Raw genomic sequence first — 27462 nt, 5'->3', positions numbered from 1 at the left:
TTTCAGGATCTACATACCTAGGTAACGTAAGGTAGCGGAAGGAAAACGCATCCCAGTGTTTCAGGATCTACATACCTAGGTAACGTAAGGTAGCGGAAGGAAAACACATCCCAGTGTTTCAGGATCTACATACCTAGGTAACGTAAGGTAGCGGAAGGAAAACGCATCCCAGTGTTTCAGGATCTACATACCTAGGTAACATAAGGTAGCGGAAGGAAAACGCATCCCAGTGTTTCAGGATCTACATACCTAGGTAACATAAGGTAGCGGAAGGAAAACGCATCCCAGTGTTTCAGGATCTACATACCTAGGTAACATAAGGTAGCGGAAGGAAAACGCATCCCAGTGTTTCAGGATCTACATACCTAGGTAACGTAAGGTAGCGTAAGGAAAATGCATCCCAGTGTTTCAGGATCTACATACATTGGACATAAGGTAGCGGAAGGAAAACGCATCCCAGTGTTTCAGGATCTACATACCTAGGTAACATAAGGTAGCGGAAGGAAAACGCATCCCAGTGTTTCGGGATCTACATACCTAGGTAACATAAGGTAGCGGAAGGAAGACGCATCCCAGTGTTTCAGGATCTACATACCTAAGTAACATAAGGTAGCGGAAGGAAGACGCATCCCAGTGTTTCAGGATCTACATACCTAGGTAACATAAGGTAGCCGAAGGAAAACGCATCCCAGTGTTTCAGGATCTACATACCTAGGTAACGTAAGGTAGCGGAAGGAAAACGCATCCCAGTGTTTCAGGATCTACATACCTAGGTAACGTAAGGTAGCGGAAGGAAAACGCATCCCAGTGTTTCAGGATCTACATACCTAGGTAACGTAAGGTAGCGGAAGGAAAACGCATCCCAGTGTTTCAGGATCTACATACCTAAGTAACATAAGGTAGCGGAAGGAAAACTCATCCCAGTGTTTCAGGATCTACATACCTAGGTAACATAAGGTAGCGGAAGGAAAACGCATCCCACTGTTTCAGGATCTACATACCTAGGTAACATAAGGTAGCGGAAGGAAAACGCATCCCAGTGTTTCAGGATCTACATACCTAGGTAACGTAAGGAAGCGGAAGGAAAACGCATCCCAGTGTTTCAGGATCTACATACCTAGGTAACGTAAGGTAGCGGAAGGAAAACGCATCCCAGTGTTTCAGGATCTACATACCTAGGTAACGTAAGGTAGCGGAAGGAAAACGCATCCCAGTGTTTCAGGATCTACATACCTAGGTAACGTAAGGTGTAGCGGAAGGAAAACACATCCCAGTGTTTCAGGATCTACATACCTAGGTAACATAAGGTAGCGGAAGGAAAATGCATCCCAGTGTTTCAGGATCTACATACCTAGGTAACGTAAGGTAGCGGAAGGAAAACGCATCCCAGTGTTTCAGGATCTACATACCTAGGTAATGTAAGGTAGCGGAAGGAAAACGCATCCCAGTGTTCAGGATCTACATACCTAAGTAACATAAGGTAGCGGAAGGAAAACGCATCCCAGTGTTTCAGGATCTACATACCTAGGTAACATAAGGTAGCGGAAGGAAAACGCATCCCAGTGTTTCAGGATCTACATACCTAGGTAACATAAGGTAGCGGAAGGAAAATGCATCCCAGTGTTTCAGGATCTACATACCTTGGACATAAGGTAGCGGAAGGAAAATGCATCCCAGTGTTTCAGGATCTACATACCTTGGACATAAGGTAGCGGAAGGAAAATGCATCCCAGTGTTTCAGGATCTACATACCTTGGACATAAGGTAGCGGAAGGAAAATGCATCACAGTGTTTCAGGATCTACATACCTTGGTGCGTAAGGTAGCGGAAGGAAAATGCATCACAGTGTTTCAGGATCTACATACCTTGGTGCATAAGGTAGCAGAAGGAAAATGCATCACAGTGTTTCAGGATCTACATACGTTGGTGCATAAGTAGGAAGAAATGTTGTAGATTCGCTTTAACTGCTCATTTCATGTGTGTTAGATATTCAAGATATTGAATTGAAGCTGTTGTGTATAAATTAAAAGTTATTACATTAAACACCTTTAACTCCATTTGATTCTCGACTGGAGCTCCTTCTGTGTGGAGTCTGCATGTCCTCCCCGAAGTTGTATGATGTTTAACGACACGCAGGTAGATGGGTGCGTGAATGGGTGTCCCTTCCTTGAAGGTTGGGCATGGGGCTGGCAACTCGGCACTGTAAAAAAATCCACTGCCAATCATTAGTGGACCGGAGTTCCGCTGTGGTGACCTCTAACCGGGAAAAGCCAAAAGACAAACTAACGTTAAGCACCTTTAACTGAGTAGCTAGTAATATAGCAATCCTACTTCATGCTGGAGTCTGTTGCATTCTTTCATGTCTCAGCTGTACTCTTGAAGGTGGAAAGTTTGGTGCACTTTTGATGGGTAAAATGCTGCCATCTTAAAAGTGATTTGTACACTCATGTCTCTCAGCTCAAAGAATTCCTAGCTAAAGAAAGTACAGTTGCGTAAAATCTTACCATAACGTTAGATGTCCTTGCCTTCACCGCTGCAGTATTCCTTACAAATGGGATTTCCTGCCGTGAAGCCCACCGTCTAGCTAGTTTACCAAAGTCTACCATTGCTTTAAGGTACACTGAACGCCACCTGCACACTCCTTGTGTAGGGTATGTGTGTATAATATTAGTAATTACATTTTGCAACCCACATAATTTTAACAGGTTAGTATTGCTATCATGATGGGACCAACGATACGGAGCAGTAAAATTCTTCCATCTGTTATGAGCAATGTTTTGTATGTTCCTGCACTGTTACGTATAAACATATGTTTAATTCCCAATATGTGTTAAGCCAAACATACATTTAGCAGCAGTTGTGTTGCATGAAAATAAATTTTTGCAAGTGTATTTGATGATGATGCCATTAATAATGTCAGACGTAATTATATAACAGCGAATATTGCTTTTGTCCCCAGAAGAGCATCTGCTGTGATTCAGTTGCATGAAAGATGCAGCTTGTCTTTTTCTTAAAATAGCCAAGAAGCACCAGGTCAGACTAGTTATGGTCTCTTGTAAACAGTCTTAAGAACTGAAAAAAGACTGCACTGAACATGATATCCAACTCGAAGAGATGAACGTTTTCTTAAATACCATGTGCATTCACTTACAAAAAGAATTTCTTGTTCTAAAAAAATATAACAGTTTAATCTGTCTTTGTGATACATCTGACAGTGTCCTTATAACCTCCACAGGAAAATAATAAATAATAATCACACTTTGACATTTTTTTAAAATGTCTTCTTTCCTACAACAAATTCGTCTGGCTATAACCATTTCTTCTTAGGACAAGACCCAGTAGTTTTTTGGGGGTAACCTTTACCATACATGCAAGTAATCATTACCAGCAGTTTCTTTTCTAATAAGTTAGTCTAAATTTCTTAAGTTTGAATGTAAAATTGCAAATCTACATAGCACATTATCTGGCTCTTCAAAGTAAAAACAAGACTTAGTTTAAAACTTATGATTTACATATTGAAAATAACCCTAAAAGTGATGGTGGTTTCCCTTACACACCATAAACAGTGATAGAAGGCTACTTGCATTGTTATGCATATTGTGGCGATACCAGATCTCAGTGATGATCAGTGCGGTCAGTGTTAGACTTATCATGCCTGTATAAATCTAAAAGGGTTTCCATGTAATGCATGCGCCAGTATCAAGTCGTGAACTGACTGTGATCCTGGCAACGTGCGTGTTATTTTGCTGTACTTGTATGCACAAGGGATGTAGTGCAAAAATGAAACAAACTAATATGCACTAATTCTGGTTCCCTGAGTCTCTGATGTCTTAAATATACACAGAGTGTGACACGTGCTGCTGTTCAAAGTGACCCATAAACAAATTTGAATAAGCTGGTGCGAAAGAGGCCCCTTCGCAGTTGCATATACTTGAAGATAGAAGGTGGTATCAAAAACAAACAAAACAAAATATATCGTGAAGTTAGAAAGAGGTCCACCTTGATGAATAATAGTTGTATATAGTGATGCTATTCTTTTGTTAACCAGGTAGCCCAACTGGACACACAGGCTCTTTTCAGGAACAGTCAATTTCTGGTTAAGTGACTTGTCCATGGGCACACACCTGGCAAATGAAGGCTGAAGGTTTCAAGCCTTAAACCCTCTGTACCAACTGCCAGACATATTTTGTGTATGTGTGTGTGTGTGTGTGTGTGTGTGTGTGTGTGTGTGTGTGTGTGTGTGTATGTATGTGTGTGTATATATATATATATATATATATATAGATAGGGCTATTGTTTATGACCGAACTGCTTAATGTCAAATGTAAACCATCGACAAAGTAAATTCAGTCATACACAATGTGGTGCACAGTGGAGAACACCTTAGTAATGGGTGCTAGCCCTAACCCTACACAGAACAGACACACAAACACTCACAAATAACACTACATCTGTCCCATAATCTAACCCTTATCCTTACGCTAAAAATGCACAAACTCGCACACAACGCCCATCCTTCACTAATTCCCAACCCTAACTTACAGATGCGCACACACACACACACACACACACACACACACACACACACACACACACACACACACACCCCAACCCCACTAACCTGTATCGACATTCAATACCATCAACATATCCACCATTTGTCCATCCATCCTGTCGACATTAAATCACACCATTGTGTTTCTTGAGCAAACATACTTTCGGTTAAATGTAGGGGAACCATATCTATCTGTCTGTATACATAGATAGATGCAGATATGTATCAATAAGCAGGTCACATGTATAATTCCTCTGTAGTGATCTGTATAACACTGAATAGAATTAGTTTTGGTCACCAGATGTTCTTCGTCTTCCATTGCTGCAGTCCTGACTATTGGGTATAGTCCGCGTCCCAGTCGGCCCGAATACCAGAGTATAAGGCTGACGTCGGTCATGGCGCCTTAGACTGACGTCAGTACGTCAGGGTACTAATGCGCATGACCGACGCCATTTCCTCAGTCTTTTTTGCCGCATGGTCCGATGCAGAAGCAATTTTGCGAGTGCAGGTTGGCGTTCTGAGATTTTCCGAAACCGGAGTTTCAGACCGAAACAGAGTTGGCTAAGTACCCCGTTGGGGAACATTTTGGTTTTTTTTTCTTGCCTCAGTATTTAACCGGATGTCAGAAAAAGTGAATAACTGTATTTCTTGTGGGAAACAGATACCGCATAGGGATTATCATACATTGTGTATACCTTGTTTAGGGCCTGAGCACGACGTTGTTGGTTGCCGCTCTTGTGCTAGGTTTAACAAACGCACTATTAAGAGGAGGTTAGACTGTGCCAGGTTAGTGTTTGGGAAGCGTTGCAATTATAAAATGCCGTCGGATGCTCCGACGCCCGCTTCCTCCAAGAAGCGCAAGGATAAAACGGTGAAGCCTAGGGTTGAGGAACCGGCAGTCCCGGACGTCGGTTCCTTGGAAGGCTCAGTGGAGCCGGAGGTTTTGCCAGGAGTTTCCATGGAGTCCCAGGCAGAAACTATACTCTTACAGGATGTGCCTTCTCAGGAGGTAGGCCAGGCTGAGGGGGCTTCTCAAGTGACTGTTCTTCCCTCTCTTCCCAAGGTAGTTAGGGCCTCTCCTTCTGTTGCCAAAACTTCTATGAGAGGTAGGCCTACTTCAGCTTCAGTGGGAGCTTCTCCTACCATTTCAGGTTCTGTGCCTAAGAAACATATGCTTAAGATGGCAGAAGATTTGATTACTATGATTAGGGGTTCTATGCCCCCGCCTGATAAGAGGCCTAGGGTGGAACCTGAGTTTGAGAGTTTTGAACAGTGTTCTGAGGCTTCAGAATCTTCTGTGGAATATTTGCAGGAGTATCCTACCTATTCTGATTCTGATGTGGATGATTCCACTCCTACAGCGTCTCCACCTGAGGATTTTTCATTTTCAGAGACCTTGCATTCCATGAGGGAGCACTTTAAATGGGAAGGCCAGGATTACTCTGACTCCAGGAAAAGGCTTAGGGAGTTCTTGTTTTTACCCCAGCATAGGCCTTTAGCTATTCCTCCTGTGTTGAATGTGGTGGAAGATGTTTTTGCAGAGGCTTCCCTGAATCCTGACTCTTTGCCTCCTGCTCCTGTTAAACCTGATAGGTATTATAGGGTGCCCGAAGCTCATAAATATTTGTTTAAGAGTCCTAGGGCGGACCCAGAAACTATTTCCCAGGGGCCTAAGGGTGTAAAAGCTTCTGTGGTTAAAAAGCCTGTCCCCACTGATAAAGAGGCAAGGGCTTTGGATAGGTGGGGAAAGAAAGTGTATACTTCTTCCACTCTAGCCATGAGAGCTTTGAATTGTCAGTTTCACATGTTAAAATATCAGAATTACCTTCTTTCACAATTGAAATCTAAGGTGGATGCTTTGGCGGAAGGTATTGAGTGTAAAGAGTTGCTGGATTTGGTTCATGTGTCCGAACAAGTGGGTAAGCATTCTTTGCAATGTGGTTTTGATGCTGTACAGGCCTCCTCGAGGGTGGCTGCTACCAGCTCTGTTCTTCGCAGGCATGCCTGGTTGAAGGATCAGAATTTAGCTGAGCATGTTAAGACAAGGATTTTGGATGCTCCTTTACAGTCTGATGTGTTGTTTGGTTCGCCTGTGGAAGCTGTTTTAAAGAAAATGGAGGACAAAGCTAAGTCTATGCAAACTGTTAAAGATTTTTTGCAGGTGCAGCCACCGAAGTTTAGTAGAAATTGGCCTGCTAAGGGGTGGACATACCCTGCTTATGATTCTCAGTCTAGGGGTAGGTCTAGACGTGGTAGGGGCAGGGCTCAAAGTTCTTTTAGGCCTAGAACAGGGAGTTCACCTGCTCAGACTTCTGGTGAGGGTAGGGTCAGTCCTTTCGTAAACAGACCCAATGACCTGTCTTTTCAGCTGCCAGCAGATTCACGTCTGGCAGCTCCTTTGGGGGGAAGACTGTCTCTTTTCAAAGAAAATTGGGATTTAATTACTCAAGACAAATGGGTGTTGGATATCATTCACCACGGTTACAGATTTTATTTCCATACAATGCCTCCTTTCAAAGGCATGCCGGATGTTCCTCCTCTGCAAAGAAAAGAGGCTCACAAGCAAGTTTTACAGTTACTTCACATAGGGGCCATTCAGCCAGTCCCTGTGTCAGAAAGGGGCCTAGGATTTTATTCTCGCCTGTTCCTTGTACCAAAGAAGGGGAACACGTGGAGACCAATTTTGGATTTATCTCTCCTCAACACGTTTTTGGACATTCCCAAGTTCAAGATGTTGACGTTACAACAGCTTTTACCTCTGCTGGGCAAAGATCACTGGATGGTAACTTTAGATCTCAAGGAAGCTTACCTTCATGTGCCTATAAGGCTAAGTTGCAGAAAGTATCTGCGGTTTCGAGCTGGAAATTCTCATTATCAGTTCTCTGCATTGCCCTTTGGCTTATCTACTGCCCAGAGTATTCACAAAGGTTCTGGCTCCAGTGATAGCTTACTTCAGGCTTCAAGGAATTCAAATCTATCCTTACTTGGACGACTGCCTGATTCTGGCTCAAGAAAAGGAAGACCTTCTACAGCATCTGGAATATGTTATAGCAGTGCTAAGATGCCTAGGGTATTCTGTGAACGAAATAAAGTCCAGTCTAGTACCCTCTCAAGACATGTGCTTTCTGGGTGTAAGACTGAATACAGCAGCCCAGATGGCCTTTTAACCCCGGACAAACAAAAGAGTCTGTCACTTTACTTCCATCAACTATCTCATCAGTCCGTGCTGACTGCAAGGACAGTCCTTCAAGCATTAGGGTTCATGGCATCTTGTATTCTGGTGCTTCCCAATGCCAAACTGCATATGAGGAAGCTGCAATGGTATCTCAAGAATGTATGGACACAGCACTGCCAGGATTTGGACACTGTCATTCAAATAATACCTTGCATTCAAAAGGAATTTCTGTGGTGGGCTCAGGAATGTCACCTAAACAAGGGACTCTCTGTGACCCGCCAGAGGCAAGTCAGATTCTAACGACAGATGCCTCGGACATTGCTTGGGGAGCTCATCTAAATGGAAAGTGGATACAAGACAAGTGGCCTGCCAGACTACAGCATCTACATATCAACATGAAGGAGATGTTAGCAGTCCAGTTTGCATTGATGGCTTTCAAGGAGTTACTTCTTCCAGGGCAGGTGTTGATTCTAACAGACAACACAACTGTCATGTGGTACATCAACAAGCAAGGGGGAACACATTCTTATCCTCTATGCAGGCAAGCAATGATTTTATGGGAGACTGCGCTAAGCTTGCAACTAACTCTTCAGGCAAGGTTTCTGCCAGGAGCACAGAACTCCTTAGCAGATGTGTTAAGCAGACAAATCATGGATCCCCACGAGTGGAAACTGGATCTTCATGTATTTCAGAAACTGACAGTGTCATGGGGAACTCCAGACATAGATCTGTTCGCTTCTCCACTAAACCACCAGCTGCCAAAGTATTGCACAAAGGAATTTCATCACACAGCTTGGAAAGTGGATGCTCTGTCTTTCAGTTGGAAAAACCTTCATGTGTATGCCTTTCCACCTCTACCGCTTCTTCCAAAGGTACTATTAAAGGTCAGACAAGACAGGCCAAGGATGATTTTGATAGCTCCAGATTGGCCTCGGCAACACTGGTACCCACTTCTACGGAGTCTGGTAAAGAAGCCTCTATGGCCTTTACCTCTGATTCCTCATCTGTTATCTCAGAAGGACGGTCATCTGCTCAATGTCAAGCTTCACTCTCTTCATCTAACAGCCTGGCATATTCTGTGTTGAAACACAGCAGGCCTCAACTTCCTCAACAAGTTTTGAATGTGATTATGGAAGCTAGGAGGCCTAGTACTAGGAGAGTGTACGCAGAAAAATGGAAGAGATTTTTATTTTGGAGTACAGCAAAGAATTTGGAGATTTCAGAGCCTAATTTGAGTGTGGCTCTTCAATATCTTACTGAATTATTGGACAAAGGTTTGTCCTTCTCTTCCATAAAGATTCATGCTGCAGCAATTTCAGCTCACTATGATTGTGACCCACCTTTGTTTTCGCATCCTTTGTTCAAGCAGTTTCTTAGAGGGGCAAAGAATATAAGACCCCCACGAGAGCTCCTACTCCTGCTTGGGATCTCAATTTTGTGTTGGAAAAACTTACTCTACAACCTTTTGAGCCTGCAGCTACTGCTGAATTGAAATATTTGTCATGGAAGACTGCTTTTCTGTTGGCTATTACTTCTGCAAGAAGGGTGTCTGAGTTGCAGGCCCTTATGGCAGTAGAGCCCTTTTGATTTTGCATAAGGACAGGGTATCATTACGTACAAATCCTTCCTTTATGCCTAAGGTGGTTTCTAGTGTGGCTTTAAACCAAACTGTTCATTTGCCTACGTTTTTTGCAGATCCTCAAAATAAAGGGGAAAAGATTTTGCACACTTTAGATGTACACAGGCAATTGCGTTATTATCTGAGCAGGACTAAGAATTTTAGGCAGTCTCAGCAGTTACTTGTTTCTTTTGCTTTGAGTTCACATGGCAAGCCTGTGTCAAAACAAACTATTTCTAGGTGGATTGGCTTTTGCATTGCATTTTGTTATTCCCATCATGGCAAGGAGATTCCAGCTGGGATTAGGCCTCATTCCACTAGGGCTACTGCCACTTCAACAGCATTTCTAAGGGGGGTGGCAACTAAGGATATTCTGGAAGCAGCTACTTGGAGTTCAGTGCATACTTTCTCTAGGCATTATCACCTTCCTATCTACTCTAAGTCTAGGGCTGGTTTTGCCACTGCTGTTTTGCAGGGCATGTTATCAGCTCCTACTTCCTTATGATTTGCCAGCCTCCCTTTCCTCTGCTTTGGGATTCTACCCAATAGTCAGGACTGCAGCAATGGAAGACGAAGAACATAGTACAGTTTTGTACCTACCATAAATGTAGATGTTCGAGGATTCCATTGCTGCAGTCCAATTTACCCTCCCTCCTTCCCCTCTGTGTTTAGGGGTGGTTGTGTAGGTGAGTTTACATGATTGTATTTTTTGTATATATTGTTGTATATATTGTACATGTTTTTTGGTGCAGGTTTTTTGGGACTTGTCTTTTTGGGTCTTCTGACATCTGGGGCAAGAAAAGACTGAGGAAATGGCGTCGGTCATGCGCATTAGTACCCTGACGTACTGACGTCAGTCTAAGGCGCCATGACCGACGTCAGCCTTATACTCTGGTATTCGGGCCGACTGGGACGCGGACTATACCCAATAGTCAGGACTGCAGCAATGGAATCCTCGAACATCTACATTTATGGTAGGTACAAAACTGTACTTTTGTCATAGTCTTTTAAAAAGGAAGGGAACAGAATGTCAGATTCAAGCTGCAACTCAGCATTACGGAGTGCAACTATATCTAATTATATTCTTTTTTTTCTTTGACTTACATTGCACTACCTATACATAGTTTTCAACTTATTACCTTTTTAGGTTATATTCCTATTACTAATGTGTGCATTGTTGGTATTTTATTTTAATTGTTGTGTATTGTTTTCTGACTCTGTTTTGCCTTGTATAGTTGTTACATTGTTTTGTAGTCTTGCCTTCTTGACCTGGGCCTTAGTGAAAAGGGTCTTTGGAACAGTATACTAACCCAAAGGGCAAGTAAATAAATTGATATCTCTATATGGTTCAGATGGGATAGAAAGAAACTTGGGCTGATCAAATTTCAGGAGTTGCATGTATCTCCTTTTGGAGAAGCTCCAGCATATCCATTTAATTTCTCCTTTTGGAGAAGCTCCAAGAAGTCCATTTAATGTACTCTTTCATTAGGTTAGGCTTGTAGTGTTTCCAGAAGGTGTAGCCTGTTGGACGGGACTTGAAAACTCGATGCTTTAACCATATTATCTGTGTCATACTCCAGGGACAAAGATGCTAACTACCTAAACGTGATAAAAACATGATGGTCTTCTTTTCCTTGTAGCTTAGAAAAGTGTTATTTTTGTTTTTTGTTAGTTTTTTTTATTTGGAAGGTTTGGTGTCGTCCATGAATTAGTGTGTATTTTGTAGTCTGGGGCATCAGATGTCCAAGTAGCTGCTCCGTACTAACAGAAGTTAGTAATCAGTCAAGCTCCTTTCCACCAGTGTCTACAAGACTAGGGAGCAGAAGAAATGTTAGTTTCTGGATAGACACAGAAGGATCAAGTTTCATCCTGGCTATCAAGGAAGGAAGTCTGCCATTTCATAGTTTCTTGTTAAATCTTGCTAATTTTAGCATTACTAGTGATGGCAGCCTGTCCCAAAACTTTCCTCTTCCAGACAGTTTTTGGACTAAACGTAAGTAACTTGAAGGAGAAAAATTCAGTGAGTTTCAGCTCCTATAGTGAATGGACAAACCTTACCTCTAGCGGCTGTCACAGTAGTGACGCGTAATGACGCCACTTTAAGTAAAGGCCAAGGATAACCTGTGGCCTGTCTTTCAAAAGATTTAAATACTTTTTTTCTGGAGATTGTGTGTGTGTTTTTTTTATTTTAATATTTTGGATTTATTTAATGACTAAGATGTTATGCTGCGTAAAAGCTGACAAATTCTTAGCTCTGCTTACTGTAGTGTATGTATGTGTGTGTGTGTGTGTGTGTGTGTGTGTGTGTGTGTGTGTGTGTGTGTGTGTGTGTGTGTGTGTGTAGCTGTCTTATTGAATTAAGCACATACAGTTTTTAATGTTGTTATATATAATTTTCACAAGTCTATATCATTTTGTCGAAGGTTCATTTCCGTAAACCTTCTTTCATCAACCTTAATACAGTGAACGTTCACATCAACGAACGTTCACTTCAATGAACAACTTGCCCAGGGAAAGGAATGAGTTGGCCATCATAAGAAATTTGCCCTTTTCCCCACTGTAGTACGATCTCGGAAGTGGTATATATAGTTAGTGTGGGTGTGGGGAGTGCAGTCCCCCCACATGGGTGGGTTTGAAATACTGTGCTTTTGTATGACAGTCGGAATGCTGGGCAACTTGTTCCTTTCCCTGGGTAAGTCATTTGTTGAAATGAACGTTCGCTGTATTAGGGTCAATGAACAAAGGTTAGCGGAAGTTAACCTTTGATGAACTGATGTTTACTCAATTTTCTCCGAGAATTTATCTGTATACATGGGTATCTTTGGGTGGAATCCAGTGGTCAAAAGTATAGTTGATGGTGATTTTCTCAGAGGTAGTAATACTCAGAAAAAATGTGTTCTGTGTATATTTTACACACACACACACACACACACACACACACACAGTTTACTGGCAAACATGGATTGCTCTCATTTTTATAGCTATGCTGCCATCTAATGGCCACTAGGTGTCATTGCAGCTGTGTATTCCAGCTGGTGTTCAGCTACTGAAAATGTCTTTTTTTTTGAGACTGGAATCACCTACATATGAATTCCAGACAATTTATATGATTTCCTGCAGCAATGATCCTTAAGATGAAAATCCCAAATTGCATATTTAATGTCCTAATACATGCCAAAAGTATTATGTTTTCAATTACCTTCTTTTCCACATAATGAATGTGCCGCATTTTTTAATTTTGGAGAAAATTGACATTTCATTACTGGGGGTGACCGGATGAATTTATTGGTTTAAAAGAATTGCTGTGCTAACTATGGGCTAATGCCACTGTTGTATCTGGCTTAATGACAATGTTTCTTCAGGCAGCATTTTGAAAAGAAAGTTGAAATTATAAGATATGTATTTCTTGTAGTGTTTTTATAGTTTCTGGGTTCTCTTTAAAGTATTTGACATCAGTTTTATAATTGTTTGTAGGTTTAGTACACATTTGTCTTGTATCCATATTAATTAATACTTAGATGATTAACATTTTTAATGCACTGATTTATTTGTAGTTTAGTGAACTTGCGAATGGATCACATGGTTAATGTAGTTTATAAAAAATGACTAATTGTTCATTAACTGATTCTGTTGAAGTAAGCTGAAGTGGTGCAGTGGTAGTGTTGTCGCCTCACGGCAAGAGGTTCTCCCGTTCGATTCTCGGCTGGAGTGCCTTCTGTGTGGAGTCTGCATGTCCTCCCCGCAGTTAAGTGGCATTCGAAAGACATGCGTAAATGGGTGTGCCTTCGTTGAAGGTTGAGCAACGGGCTGACACCTCGGCACTGTAAAAATCTACTGCCAATCATTAGCGGACCGGAGTTCCGCTGTGGCGACCCCTAACCGGGAAAAGCCAAAAGAAGAAGAACTGATTTTGCTGAAGTCCTTGTTAGTAAGAAAGAGCTAAACCAGTTTTGTTTTTGTGTGATTTTTATTAAAATTTCAACCTCTGGAGTTTGTAACTTCAACAAATCACTAGAGTCTTTCTCATCCATTGAAGACAAGCTAGATAACTTTCAACTACTCTGAAATCCAAAAAAAGAAAGTTAATATTTTTTACTGCTAAGCAACTCCCTGAACAGAAGACTCTGTTTAGCATTATGTGAGCCATTAACACCAGGACTGAACTGATGACTCGTAGAAAGCTACCTGGAATAACTGTTGATGACCAACAGAAATTTGACCAACCAGTGTGACACGTAGTTTAAAAGCAAAACCTGAAAATGTAATTTCTGTATCTATATAAGGCCAAACGTTATATCATCGACACTGCCAGAAAAAAACATTGCCTCTACCTACCTATCTGTTTCTCTCACTTCTGTATGCCTCACCTATACTTATTAGTTTGCAGATTACTCAGAAAATAAATTAGCACAATGCTATTACAAAATGGGAAAATGTGCAACAAACCTTCCCTATTAAGTTTCATAAGTGCTTGCCTGTTAAACAGCTAAATTGCACAGAACTGCCACATGATGTAACATACATTCAGCTAGTCTCAGCTCCTATAAGTCTAATAAGTCCATCTTTACATAATGTCATCCAGCACTATTCCTCAGGTACAAATTTACACTCTGAGGATAAACATCTAGTTGTCACAATAGAATCCAACAACATTGCTAGTAATTCACTGTATTCTATGTCTCCGAAATCTGAAAGTCCATTCCTTTATTTCGGAAACATGTAGACAAGCTAAAGTCATTCAAATCCTCACTAAAACAGTACCCAGTGGACACACGGCTGTGCTCGTCTTTAGCTCCAGGACAACATGATGTAGCTGTAACTGCATGTTCATGTCATTGCTTCCGGAAGTATTTAGACAAAGCTTTTACAAATAGTGACTTAACACAATGTTGCTAATGACTTACGACAATGTTGCTAATGACGTAACACAATGTTGCTGATGACTTAACACAATGTTGCTGATGACTTAACACAATGTTGCTGATGACTTAACACAATGTTGCTAATGACGTAACACAATGTTGCTAATGACGTAACACAATGTTGCTAATGATGTAACACAATGTTGCTAATGACGCAACACAATGTTGCTAATGACGCAACACAATGTTGCTAATGACTTAACACAATGTTGCTAATGACTTAACACAATGTTGCTCATTGTTTCACGTTTTCATACTTCTCTTACACCCTTTTACATGTCCTGCCTGTTTCTCTCCTACTTCGATACCTATTTTTCTCTTCATATTCAGTTTAGTTCTTGTCCGTGTATCTTTACATCTTGTTTTATTTTTCTGTCCCACTCGTATACATTGTGGCACATTTCTGTAACTTTTATCCAAGCCAGATTTTCCATGTTGCACTTTTGTTCTTTAATTTCAGCCTGTTATTTTTCTAACTCTCCTTTCATCTTCCTTCTACTTAATAACTGGGAAAAGTATAATTACATAGAAACTCACCTGCATTCAGAACCTTATTATAAAATTATTTTTCTCTCAGTTACCTTATTTCCGATACATATAAACATTTAATTCTTCTCTCTAGTATGATATTATTATTGTTAAACTTTTGATGTTATCACTTGTTTCAAAATTTTACTTTATTATGTATTTCTTATGTTTTACTGATCATTTTTCTGTGGAGCTTTTTTCCTGGGTCTTCGCTGAAAGGGGGCTTTCTGACTAGTTGCACTTTCCTGGTAAACAACTGCAAATTAAATAAATATCTGTAGAAATAGTGTTCTAGGTTATACCAACTATAAGTAAAGTAACTTTTTGATGAGCAGACTTGGGGGAAAGCTAAATAAATAGGTAGATACAGGCAAATGGCTCCCACAGTATTTGTAGTTGTTGGACAGGGTGGACATAGATAAGAAGAAATCCATTTTTCTATTTATTACAGTTTGATGACAGGTTAGGTCAGCTAGGCCTTGCTCCTTTCTATGGGATATTGCAGAGAAAAGCTGTGACATCGTGGTTACTGGATTGTTTCCATGTTTAATGTGACTTTGATTTTGTAGATATCGCAAAGCCACTACGTCTTCTGACCATTCACACCTTGCCAGTGTTGTGTGTCATGCTGCATGTCCTCTCTTCAGGAGGGCAGTACCAGTCAATTCTGGACTAAATTTGTATATACCCATGCAGTCATCCAGGTTATGTTTAAAAGCAGGGAGTCAGGCTACTTGGCATTTCGGTTAGTCATCCAGTAGTTGGCACATAAGATTAAGGAGCTGTTAAGAGACATTTCCTGATGTCCAGTGGTGCAAGGTTTGATTCTCTCTGCTTCCATTGTCTCTCTGCTTCCATTGTCGAACTGCGCGACTCTGAGCAAGTCATTTAACCAGACTCCACTCCTGGGCCGAGTGACTCTGAGCAAGTCATTTAACCAGACTCCACTCCTGGGCCGAGTCTGAAAAATGGAGATCAGTGCTGTACCCTGGAAAACCAATGCAGAAGTTTATTCGAGGAGTTTGGGAAATAATTAAGGTCCCTGATTCTTGTATTGTTGGAGATAATAGGCTTGCAGAGATACAGGAGATCCAGGACAGTTGGGTCTCTAATGGCATGGTAGGTCAGACAGAGATCTCCACTTCAAAATATATAAAAGACACTGAATAAAGGTATAGAGCTTCCAGCTTCTCTTGGTAGCTCAGGGACTTTAGGCCTGTGATATTTTTGGTTAGTCTGGAGTCTTTCTCATTGTTTGATATATTCCGTGAAGTACCTCCCGGGGGAGCAGGGGCATTTGTACTTGGTAACTGGTCTAATCAGTGCTGAATACAAGGGATTAATTGCCAAAGGAATATCATCAAGGTCTAAAGAGGGTAGTTAACTGTGCTGAATTAAAAGAACTATCAATCCAAATTCCTAGGTCCCTGAATACATTTTTTGTTTTGTAAGGGTATGTTGTCTGAGCAGTGTGATGTGGGTTGGGGTTGTCTACCAAAAGGGACAATGCTACACTTTTTAGCATTTAGTTTGAGTCGATTTTCCGTACACCAAGAGTTCACTATTGAGAGCTCATTCTGGGGAGTTTGGGTGCCTGTATGACTTCATAACAACCTTCTCTGTGCAGTCATCTGCCCACTGTTAGCCAGAGGTCCTGGCTGTCTGCGTGAAGATCTGTGAAGTAACTACTGAAAAGGAGAGGTTTTAGCACTGAGCCCCAAGGGACACTGCTGGTTACTTCCATACTATCTGATTAGGCACCTCAACGTGCAGTGTGTGGGTTCTGTTTTTCAGCCATTTGCTACAATCTTAACACATATGGGTTTGTTTTTAAAGCACTTGGCTTCTGTATGATGCCAGCATAGGGAATGGTATTGTAGGCCTTGGCTAGATCAAGATACGTTGTATGTACTGCATGGCCACTATCTATAGTCTCTGTAACCCCTTTGAAGAAGTTTACCAGATTCACTAGACAGGATCTGCCCTTCACAAAACCAAGTTTTTGGGGGTCACAGCTAATATGATTCTTGATATCAAAGATTATGAGGTTAGTTATAAAACTTTCCATGGCTTTGCTGATAGGTGTATGATTTGTCTTTTATTTGGGGGGTGTGGCTTGTGGTACTGGCTGGTGAGCCACAGCACCCCACTTTCTAACCTGTTTTCTTTCTGCTGCCAGGAGTTCTGAGAAATTCCAAGTTTGTTCAGCTAATAAAAAGTAAATGGGCTCCCTCCATTTGGCAGGGTGTAACAGCCCATCATAACGGACAATTCTGTTCCCCTCCTGAAGCAGTGAAGAGACCTTAGTAATGGTCAGGTTGCGTCAGGTGATTAAGGCAGCCTGAGCCCGAATGCAGACAACTGAATAGCTGTAGTGGAACGAATACAAAACGAAGTGTGTGTGTTTTTTTTGAAAGTTTATATATATATATATATATATATATATATATATATATATATATATATATATATATATATATATATATACACATACATATATTGTTATGCAAGCATTACAGTGCCTGCATGTGGAAGGTAAGGGTGGAGATGTGAATGTGTTTGTGTGCGTGCACACATTCGCATATGTGGGAGGAGCATAAAAGCTCTCAACTATGTTTCATATTTTGGACTCCTCCTTATAAATGTAATGGTTTTCTGGCATACTGTTACTAAATAATGACTAACATTTCAATTTTAGAGCAACAGCCTTTGCAAAGCCTGTCATACGGACAACTTTCCTAATGCATAAGGGCAGTAGCTGTCCCTGATTTGGGTGCTTTTGTTTTGCCCACCATTATTTTTCTCCTTGATTCTTGTAGTAAAATGTGGAACCGTATGGAGGGGGTGTTGAAATGGATTGTACAGTGTATTCTGACAGCTGATAAGATGAACTCCTGAATGGCAGTTATTTAAGTATTTGTTCATTAATTTGACTGCAACTAAACATTTGCGTCATATTTTGCTCTGTCCCTTAAAAAGTTGCTTTTTTTGACAATTCATTGAAGATTTCATTCAGTAAATATGTTGGGGCATAAATGAATAAATGAAATGTCCCTGATTTTTTAAGCATATTTTGGTCTGTTCCTCATAAAGTACGTTTTTTTCCCCCTGATAAATAAATGATTGCAGCTTGTAAATAACGTTTCAGTTTCAGACTTGGGCTTCTGAAAAAACATGGTAATGCAAAGCATTGTATTGTAACAACTTCCAAAGTACATAAGGGCATTGGCTGTTCTTGGTTTTTGTTTTCTGCCCCCCGTTATTCTTCATCTTTCTTCTTGATTTTTGCACTAAGAGGTTGAGTGGTACATGTTGGGAGGGGGGTTGAAGTGAGTTGCGTTGAGTTGAGAAGATACATTCCTATGTAACTTTCATCTATTCCTTTGATCACAGTTAAAGGTCTGTGCTGTGCAATCAAAGTTTCCTTTTGCTTGAGCCGTAATATGGTCTGCTTTACAAAGGAGTAATTTGTGTGACATAGTATGACTGAGTAGATTTTTAAGTCAGCAAAACAGCTAAGTTGGGGTCATACATAGATGCTCTCGGCTATCTCTGATTTTGTTTCATGTTTTGTTTTTTTCCTCAAAATGTTTGTGTGTTTTTTTTCTTGTCAAATCATTGAAAGTTGAATTCAGAAAATAATGACAGTCACTTGAATTTCAGACATAACATTCTTCAGAAAAAGCAGTCCATGCGAAGCATGTTGCTCTAGCACTTTCCTAAGTTAAGGGCAGTATCTGACCCTGATTTTGGAAGCATGTTGCTCTAGCACTTTCCTAAGTTGAGGGCAGTATCTCACCCTGATTTTGGAAGCATGTTGCTCTAGCACTTTCCTAAGTTGAGGGCAGTATCTGACCCTGATTTTGGAAGCATGTTGCTCTAGCACTTTCCTAAGTTAAGGGCAGTATCTGACCCTGATTTTGGAAGCATGTTGCTCTAGCACTTTCCTAAGTTGAGGGCAGTATCTGACCCTGATTTTGGAAGCATGTTGCTCTAGCACTTTCCTAAGTTGAGGGCAGTATCTGACCCTGATTTTGGAAGCATGTTGCTCTAGCACTTTCCTAAGTTAAGGGCAGTATCTGACCCTGATTTTGGAAGCATGTTGCTCTAGCACTTTCCTAAGTTAAGGGCAGTATCTGTCCCTGATTTTGGTTCTTTGCCTCCCATTATTTTTTAGCTTTTTTATTCTTGATTTCAGAGGTTGGGAGATAAGTTGGGTGTTATAGTAAGTTGCACACTGTATTCTGAAAACAGTGTGCTGAATAAATGCATTCCTCTGCGGCAGTTATTGATATATTTATTCATTAATTTGATCACAATTGAGCATCTGAGGTATGAAGTGACAGTCACACAAGTGGAGGTCACATCTTTGCATGTGTGTGGGGGTATGTGAAAATAAATTACTCTGGACAATGGTTATTATTTTTCTTTTATTACAATCTAATATAAGAGCTGTACTCAGTTCATATGCTGTTTGTTGTTCTATAACAGACTGGACAGGATGTGTGTTGTATCAGCTGCTCACTGGCTCAGCGATGCAGAGAGTGGCATTGCCATCTCATAGCACTTGGTTCTCTGGTTGAGTTTTTGGCTTTGATTCCTTCTGCATGGAGTTTACATGTACTCCTTGTCTCTGTGTTTGATTATTATTCCTTCTGTGTGGAGTCTGCATGTACTCCATGTACTCCCTGTCTCTGTGGCTGATTATTATTCCTTCTGTGTGGAGTCTGCATGTACTCTGTCTCCCTCTCTCTCTCTCTGTTTATTATTCATTCTGTGTGGATTCTGTGTGTGCTCCTTGTCTCTGTGTTTATTACTGATTCTGTGTGGAGTCTGCATCTACTATCTGTCTCTGTGTTTGATTATTATTTCTGTGTGGAGTCTGCATGTACTGCCTGTCTGTCTGTTTCATTAGTATTCCTTCTCTGTGGAGTTTGCATGCACTCTCTGTCTCTGTATTTGATTAGTATTCCTTCTTTCTGGAGTCTGCATGTACTCTGTCTCTGTTTTTATTGTTCATTCTGTGTGGAGTCTGCATGTGCTCCCTGTCTCTTTGTTTGATTATTATTCCTTCTCTGTGGAGTCTGCATGTGCTCCCTGTCTCTTTGTTTGATTATTATTCTTTCTGTGTGAAGTCTGCATGTGGTCTCTCACTGTCTCTCTCTCTCTCTGTTTGATTATTTCTTCTCTTGGAGTTTGCATATACTCCCTGTCTGTGTGTGTATGATTTCTCCAGATGCTCTGGTGTTCTCTCCAAGAGCATCGGGTGTATAGTCTGTGTCTGAAGCCAGTTGTGATTTTACTTTTATATAATTTTAACACCAGAAGGACACATAGAGGGTAGCTATTTTTTTTTGGAGGGGTAGAAAGGCAGGCGATTGACAGGATTTTTACATCTTTGCAAGCGTTTGCCATTCAAGTTTATTAGGAACTAGTATTTTGTTAGTTTTGAAAATTAAGCCATAGAAACAAATCATATTTCATTGAAGGAAAAAATAAGACTAAATTTCTTTACTTATGATTTTTGTTCTGGTCATCATTGGATGAAAAGGTTATAAAAAGATCTTAAGATGCATCTCAAGGCATCTAGAACCCTATGACTTTTGGGTGGCTAGCAGCCCATGGGTCTTCTGCCCAATTTGTTACTTCTTCCACAGTTATTACAGTGGAGTCATGTCTAGTTAGGATATGTTAAAAGGGTGAAGGAAAAAGCCAAAAAAGAAGACAAACTCTAAAAATAGAAGAATGAAGTAATCAGTCTGGATGGCAGGGATCGAGGACAGGGCATTGGGGAGATGTAGGGAGGAAAACTGTGCAACAGGGGCCCTTCGAGTCCTTTGTCTGTGTTTCCATTTCATCTAAGGCTGGCTTGTTTGTTGCAGTAAAATGTCTGAAGTGTATATAGTCCATAAAGAGGCTATAATGAGTGGACACTGGGTGACTGACTCCATATTTTGTTTAATCAGAGGTAATGGTCATTGACATGTCCTAATAGAGACCCACCATATCCCATTCCAGTTACCCCACTTATTCAGTTGGCTCCTGCAACCCCCCCCCCCCATTTTGAAGCAGCCAGCTGCCTCTGTTTGTAAGGCCACCCTTATGGACAGAGCATCACCACTGCAGTGCACCATTCAACAGGGGCAAAACCAGTTGCTAAATGTTATGTTAAACAGTTTAAGGAGTTTGTCTGCAAGGGCATGTTTACCTCTATTAATTAAGCAACCAGGTATGTTGTCTGGTATTTTTTGTCTAGGTTAGTACTTTTCATAAGTAATCTGTAGAGAGAGTTATGAGAGTAAGAGATTCAGATTTTTGAGGGCTTTAGACAGAAGTTTTATGGTTAGAATTGGCACTAAATTTGTTTGCAAGCATATTGGCAACATTTATTGGTTTAGAATAGGAGGCAACATTATGAATATATTCAAAACAATATAAGGATTTGTTTATTCTTCTAACATAAGTAAAGAAGAATTTATGACTATCTTTGGCTTCGGAAGCCAGCCTAAGTTTGTAGACCTCATAGTGTTCTTCATATTTTTTGTAATGATTTTGATATTATCCTTGAGAAGAGGAGTTTGGAGCTAGTAAGTAATATGAGATTCTTTTTCTTTTTTGTATAGTTTCTTTATGGTCGTCAGCTCTGTGGATTGTATTAAAATAGCCATATAAATGATTTATGATTGGCAGTGTCATAGCAAGTGTGGGGCAAATGATTGCACAAGCCCGTAGTGCCAGTTTGCAAGGGTGGGGCAAATGATTGCATACGCCCCCTAGTGTCAACTTGCAAGCATGGGGCAAATGATTGCACACGCCCCTAATGTCAGCTTGCAAGAGTACCAGATAGTTAAAAAAAAGGTTTGACAGCTTACAAGCGGTCAGTTATCATGTAATAAGCAGCCTGTAAACTGGTTTAACTGTCAAACGGTCCCTGTTTTTCTTCTTTTTAAGGTAAACATGTTGTCACCTCACAGTTAGATGTTGCCCGTTCGATTCTCAGTTAGAGCGTCTTCTGTGTGGCGACATGCATGAACGGGCGTTCCTTCGTTGAAGGTTGTGCGTTAGGCCCGGCAAGGCAGCATGTAAAACTCCACTGCCAATCATTAGCGGACCGGAGTTCCGCTGTGGCGACCCCTAACCGGGAAAACCCGAAAGACACAAACAAACAAACCAGTACAAACAGAACAATTTTTACAACAGCTTGTAAACTGTCAAACTTTTCTTACCAAAAAAAAAATCATAGCTTGCAAGATGTCATTAAACAGTCACATTTTCTTATAGGGGTGGCTACCTAATCATGTTGCTGAGGGTGCCAGATTCCCCTGCTGTAGCCCTGTAATGATTGGAATGATGTGATAAGCATAACACTGCTGTGAATAATGTTGATACGCTTTAGGACTAGTGCAGTTAGTAAAATATGTGTAACCGAACAAAGAGCTGAAATGTAGTAGAAATTCAGAACATGGTTTTTCTTTTCTGTTCCCAAAGGACTTTCTGACAGACCTGGTAATGTCTGAAGTTGACCGCTGTGGGGATCATGATGTGCTGATCTTTCGAGAGAATACCCTGGCAACCAAAGCAATCGAAGAATACCTGAAGCTGGTCGGACAAAAGTACCTTCATGATGCACTTGGTAAGGTAGTTAGATATGATTCAAAAGAGTACCTCCAAACCTCAGCAACAAATGTTAACCTTTTAAATTGGCATTTGCCAAGTACAAATCAGCAAACACAGATTGTGCCATAGAAAGGCTTCAGGTTTGGGGCTAGACAGTATGGGAAGTTTAGGTTTGGAATGGGTAGGGTTCTAAGATTCACTGATGGATCTACTTTAAAAATCCCATTACCAAAATGTCGAAATTCATAACATTGAACATTTAAAATAACGAAACATGTAACTTTAACTTTGAAATAGGTACTGCACATGTCATGCAGTACACAGAAGTCCTGGTTGGAGATCACACTGCGCTTATAACAGAAGCTTCTCCATTTAAACACAATATTTAATAGAAAAACTGTAGGTTTTTAAGCATTTTTGAATGGAGATTGCAGTACAGTGGGGATTGGGAAACTTACTATTTTCTGCACTGTATTGCAATCTTGGAGTTAGTATGTATAATTTGCAGGGGGTGTGGGGGGATCAGGGGTGCTTGCCTCTCTGCAAAAATGTTGAAAAAAGGTGTAGTTTTGTGTTAAGTGTTGCGTTTAAATGGAATAGCTGCTAGCACAATCTTCAGGTAGGATGTTTGTGTACTGCCTGATATGTGCAGTACGTATTTTGATGTTACAAGTTTTGTTATTTTAAACATTCGATGTTGTTATGCTTACGATGTTCTGGCCTTGATGTTATGAATTTCAACGTTTTGGTAATGCAGTATTTTAAAGTAGATCCTCATTGACATGCACCTCACTAAGTGAATTTCACTGGATTCCTTAATTCTCAATTCAGGGTTTGCGATGACCATGGATATAATTAAGAACTTCAGCAAACACATGCATTTTTTTGTTCTGTAACTGCCTTCTTTCCAGTTTTCCGGTTTCAGCTAAATTGATTTTGGTAAGTTTGCACCTGATGTATCCTTTGTTCCTAGGCATTGTCATAGTGACCTTGGATTCAGAGCAGCAGTTCAGGTTAAACAAATAGGAAAAGGCCATCTATCCAGAACGTTTTGATACTGGAAATGTAGTGCCTTCAAGTTGCTGATTATTCTTACTTACAGATCTTGTGGTGGGGTCTCCATTTTTGTTGGGAATCTGTTGTCGCAAAGACTGTTGAAAACCTCACCACAAAGTCATCAATAAGAAAGTCAAACAAACCAGCTCTGCAGCATAGAGGGATAAGGCCCAGATTGCAGTGCAGATGGCCAGAGTTTGACCAGCTGCTTGGATAGCCACAGGAGCTTTATCTCATGGTGAGGTGAATGCATATTGTTTGGCAGCTCAGTGCACCATAACAAAACTAAGATAATAATTATAGACTGCAACTGCCATCCAGATTGGACAGACAGTTATAAGCAATTTTTCCATATGTATGAGAAGTTTCAAGAACTTCTAGCCACTATATGGGCTGCCTGCAAATGTCTGTTTTAGGGTATATACCCACATTGTGAAAATGCACGTTTGCCCCTCAGTTTTAACTTCTTCATAGATTGTATTGTTTTCTAGTTACTTAGTCCTTTTTTTTTTTTTTTTGTGCCTCATGAAAACAGATGTCCTCTTTTCTGGATCTGGGGGTTACTTTCTCTGTCATCCACAACATCAGTACAAACATTTTTTACTTTTGACAAATCTACAGCTCCTACAGTCCCATTGAAATGCTGCAGTTCAGCATATCACACATTAAACCAGTTTCAGTATTAAGTTTTGATCTCTTCTTCAGCGTGACTGTCTGTTACATTATGTGTGGCTACAATCTTTGTATCTGCTGTGTTAGTAATGTCTATTATAGGATGCTGCTTTCCAGAAAGACCTTCATCAGTGTCAACTACACCCATCATTCTGAGTTATAAATGGTTTATATGCGCACATGTCACTCCATGCCTCACATGACCACTGTGCCATCTTGTCCAGGACCCTCCTAGTCTGTGCAGTGCACTTTTATAGTTTTCCTTCTCCACAGTTTTGTAGCCCTGCAGGATTCATTTACAGGCCGTAATTGCTAGGTAACACTCAGCAACTCATGTCTGAACGTTATGCTTCAGCAAATGAGCAGCGTGCAGCATGTGTTGCAGTGATATACTGCCCTACCCAAGCAGCCATCATGGTCTACTTAAGTGCATGGTGTTCGTCCACTAAAACAGATGTAGAAGAGTTGGAATGTGTACGTATACCAACTGATACAGGATATAATCAGGTTTATTATACATGGAATTCTTTACCATAAACCCAATCTATGGCATTTTCCCAATCAGAGTTGGGGAAGTATTCCAGATACCAGAACCGTGGAATATTCCCTCACATTTGCACTTAGTGTTTCAATGTTATGAGGATTGGTAAGTAAAAGTTCTTAGACTTTTTGGTAGGGAGTGCCACTTCGATTAGGGCAGTTCTGGGTTTATTCAGGTTAAACTGATTCTTAAAAGTACCAATGTTCACAGTGCTGTCCTTGCAAACCCTTCTTTGCCTGCTCACGCGTGATGCACTGTTGGTAGCTGTGGGTATGAGGGATGTCTGTCTGAACATTCCGTTTCACAAAGACCACCAGTGGCTTCTCCAGTTCCAAAAAAGGAAAGAATAGCACCGGTCACTTCCTTTCTTCTTTTCTGCTGAAATTACCCAGAGTGTTTGCTGTATGCTTAGCCCCAGTATCTCCCTGCTTCGGGCTCATGGGATCCACATATTCCCCTCTGTAGATGACTGCTTGATTTTCACACACTCTCCCTAAAGGAACAACAGAGAGTCCTACAGTGCATCACCTACTGCTCTAACAGCTTGGACATCTTTCTTAAATCATGAAAATCCAGACTAAAAGATCTTGGAGAACAGTGCTGGGCACAAAGGAAACATACTTTTTTGTCCCAGGAGAAAGTTCTGCATTTAGGAACATTTTTTGAACATACATCCTAAGACGCTCATGGCAGTAAAAACCTTTATGAAGGCACTCAATTATATGCCTTTTTTTTTTTTTTTGGCACTAGCCCCCAAACCTCCCCCATCTGTTGATTATCATCAGCCCCCTCCTGGCAAATTGACCCATATTTTCCTCATCACTTGGTCAGGGGCCATCAGAGAGGTTTTAGGGTTTTTAAAGTAGCCCTGCATTTCCTTGAGGACAATGTACTCACAGGGCTGGAATACAGCATGCAATGAGCTGATCCCTCTCCATTTGAACAATGGCAGTGGCTTCCCATTGCCTACCAGAGAAGTCACACTTCCCTGTGTGATGTCCTTCGTTACTCCCTGTTGCAGTATTCCTTACCAAAGGGATACCCTGCCAAGGGTAGCCATAAATCTGGCCAGCATACCAAAGCCTGGACCCTTCCAAGCTCCTTACGTCAGATGTTATGTCCTATGTCTGAAACATAAGGTACATAAGTAACATACAAGGGCACTTTGGGACATCAGACAGCATCAAAACCTGACAAAAGTCACCTTATACTTTCTCTGGGGGAACACATGTTGTTTACATGAACATTCAGTTGGGGTGGAGCACCATTGTAGTGGACAGATGCACGTGGAAAAGTAATTCCTTGATCTTTGTCCTGCAGGTATTCTAAATATTGTGGCACTCTGGGAGCATTAAGACAACACATAAACATGTGGTACATAAACAAACATGGAGGCATACATTTGCAGAGTGGCCATGATGGACTGTGACATGTGCCCTCTCACTCCTCCATCTTGTAGCTATCCATCCCATGAGAGCAGGACTCCCTATTGGACCAGCTGAGCAGATTCTCCTCTAACATTTGCAGGTGGAATTTAAAACGAAAGGTATTCTTGTACCTTGTACAGAAATGGGAATCCCCACACATAGACTTCTTTGCATCTTAAGAAAGTTACCAGTTGAAGAAATAATGTACGAGATTCCAATGAAAGGAAATTGATCATGGAATGCACACTTACCCTCATCCACAAGAGACACCTTTGTGCACTGGTAACCTTTAAATTTGCATCTTAGAAAAACTGTTTTGGTGGCCATTGCTTGTGGTTGGAGAATCTCCTAGTTGCAGATGTTTAATGTGCAAACAATCATTGCAGTGTTCTGGAGTGACAGGACAGGTCATGGAATCAATTCCTTCTTTATGCCAAAACTGAGCTCAGAACTAGAATTTTATCCAAGCTGTTCAGCTGACAGTATGTTATTTTCAGCCTCAAAAGAAAGGGAATTGCATTTACTAGATGTGTACAGGCAAATGAAGGACTAAATGGTAAGAACCAACCAGCTTCAAAACAGTCTGTAAAAGGCAAGAGCACATAAGGGCTGTCTGCACCAACGCAGCAGCCACCACAAAAACATCCTTCACAGCAGCTGCCACAACAACCACCAGGACAGCATCCTTCACAGCAGCTGCCACACCAGCCACCAGGGCAGGAGCCACTACAGCAGCTGCCACACCAGCCACCAGGGCAGGAGCCACTACAGCAGCTTTCTTTAAACTGTCTTGGCTTAGAGTGTATGTAAGACACTTACTTAGATAACTGTCTTTACCTTCTACAATCACCACAAACTGAGCATTCAGTGCAGGGCATGTTTTACTTTTCTCTGTAGCCAATGTCCACTTTCTAGTTCAGGGCGTTAGTCGTATAAAGGACGCATCAGGTGGCACTTTCTTCACTTTTTTTTTTGCCAAGGCAGACCTTTTTTTATCTGTTTAATTTTCTAATTTTCCCCCTCTGTTGTGCTGGCCATCAACCCCCCAACTAAACATGGCCCATTTTTCCATAGTGGGGAAGATTTCTATATTTCTGATCCACTAGGGTGAGCACAGTCCAGAGGGCCATCATCCTGGCTGACATCAGGGTGTTTGTGCTCTCAAAAGTATCCCTGTAATATCAGCTTCTTGAATTAGGCTATCCCCATCCCCTGGGCAGAAGAAAGAGCCACCAGCAACTCGTTGGGAGGATCCCACAATGTTCTTACCACGTGAATGAGCCTTCCTGTCCCCTTGCTAGTGAAAGCTATCATCATGTTTTAACTTGCTTGGTCAAAAGTCTGTCCCGAG

General features: G+C 41.1%; 1 protein-coding gene across 3 annotated transcripts in view; it reads left to right on the top strand.

The window, feature by feature from the left end:
* RASAL2 (RAS protein activator like 2) overlaps window positions 1-27462 on the top strand; it is a 1712944-nt gene that overhangs the window by 1481931 nt on the left and 203551 nt on the right. For all 3 annotated transcript variants that reach the window (XM_044085261.1, XM_044085259.1, XM_044085262.1), the window contains exon 9: window positions 22287-22431. In XM_044085261.1, coding sequence (XP_043941196.1) covers window positions 22287-22431 — 145 coding nt within the window. The remainder of the gene's footprint in view (window positions 1-22286; window positions 22432-27462) is intronic.

Source organism: Protopterus annectens, chromosome 10.part0 (genome assembly GCF_019279795.1).
Source record: "Protopterus annectens isolate FY-2018-M chromosome 10.part0, PAN1.0, whole genome shotgun sequence".
NCBI lineage: Eukaryota > Metazoa > Chordata > Ceratodontiformes > Protopteridae > Protopterus > Protopterus annectens.
The sequence above is the reverse complement of the archived record's forward strand: the minus strand, read 5'-3'. Positions and strand labels throughout refer to the sequence as shown.